The following is a 967-nucleotide window of genomic DNA, read 5'->3' as shown; positions in this document are numbered from 1 at the left end:
TGTCAGGGGGAGCAGTGTGTGTGGGGGTCCCCGGTTTCTATAGTGATAGGAGATGATGACATTGATGTCTGTGTGCTCTGACTGTCATGTGATTTGTGGGCAGGGCTCACAGGCTCCTCCCTATGGGGGGCGTCTGGGAATGGAGGACACACACCGCGTGGACTTGGCGTACCGGGTGGTGGCGGACCACATCAGGACTCTGTCTGTCTGTATCGCTGACGGGGTGTACCCGGGCATGGCCGGAGCGGAGTGAGTACCCCGAATTATTGTTACTTTGTATCTCTGTCATGTGATCGGAAAGATTTGAATCTGATACAATTTCTGGATGAAACCTCTGAAATGTATCCAATGACGTTCTGCGTCCCCGTCCAGGATCGTTCTGCGTCACATCCTGCGGAGAGCCGTCCGATTCTCCTCGGAGATCCTCCGAGCTCCTCCCAGATTCCTGTCCACCTTGGTGCCGGCCGTGGTGGAGGTCCTGGTGAGTGAGAGGCCGTCCGCTCTTCATATGTGGGATTCCCTATAAGGTCTCTTACACGGTAACATGGGACGTGTTGTGTGTCTTCCAGGGCGATGCTTATCCTGAACTGCACAGAGAGAAGTCACAGGTCAGTCACTGAAGTCACATGACCCGCAGCTGTCGCCTTCCCAGCATGCTCTGCACTCCGACTTCTTATGTGAACCGTTCGGTTGTCAGTCTTCTGCCCCTGAAAACAGATTACCTCTAATATAAATGGGGGACACAAGGTATCGGCTCTACCCAGGCCCCTAGTCCTGAACCTGTTACTTGCGGGGCAGTGCACGTCCCCTCAGTACTCAGCCCCCCAGGACCCGTCCCCTCAGTACTCAGCCCCCCAGGACCTGTCCCCTCAGTACCTGTCCCCTCAGTACTCAGCCCCCCAGGACCCGTCCCCGCATTACCTGTCCCCTCAGGACTCAGCCCCCCCGGACCCGTCCCCTCAGCGCC

The 967-nt window shown here is 57.1% G+C and overlaps 1 protein-coding gene across 1 annotated transcript in view; it reads left to right on the top strand.

Annotated features, from left to right (window-relative positions):
* Positions 1–55: 55 nt before the first annotated feature.
* LOC108803776 (alanine--tRNA ligase, mitochondrial-like) overlaps positions 56–967 on the top strand; it is a gene marked incomplete at its 3' end in the record, with an annotated part of 19,723 nt that continues 18,811 nt past the window's right edge. The window contains exons 1-3 of the mRNA XM_018575582.1: positions 56–249; positions 373–481; positions 570–608. Coding sequence (XP_018431084.1) covers positions 56–249; positions 373–481; positions 570–608 — 342 coding nt within the window. The remainder of the gene's footprint in view (positions 250–372; positions 482–569; positions 609–967) is intronic.

This window comes from Nanorana parkeri, unplaced genomic scaffold (assembly GCF_000935625.1).
Source record: "Nanorana parkeri isolate BGI_ZX_2015 unplaced genomic scaffold, ASM93562v1 scaffold4194, whole genome shotgun sequence".
Lineage (NCBI taxonomy): Eukaryota > Metazoa > Chordata > Amphibia > Anura > Dicroglossidae > Nanorana > Nanorana parkeri.
The sequence above is the reverse complement of the archived record's forward strand: the minus strand, read 5'-3'. Positions and strand labels throughout refer to the sequence as shown.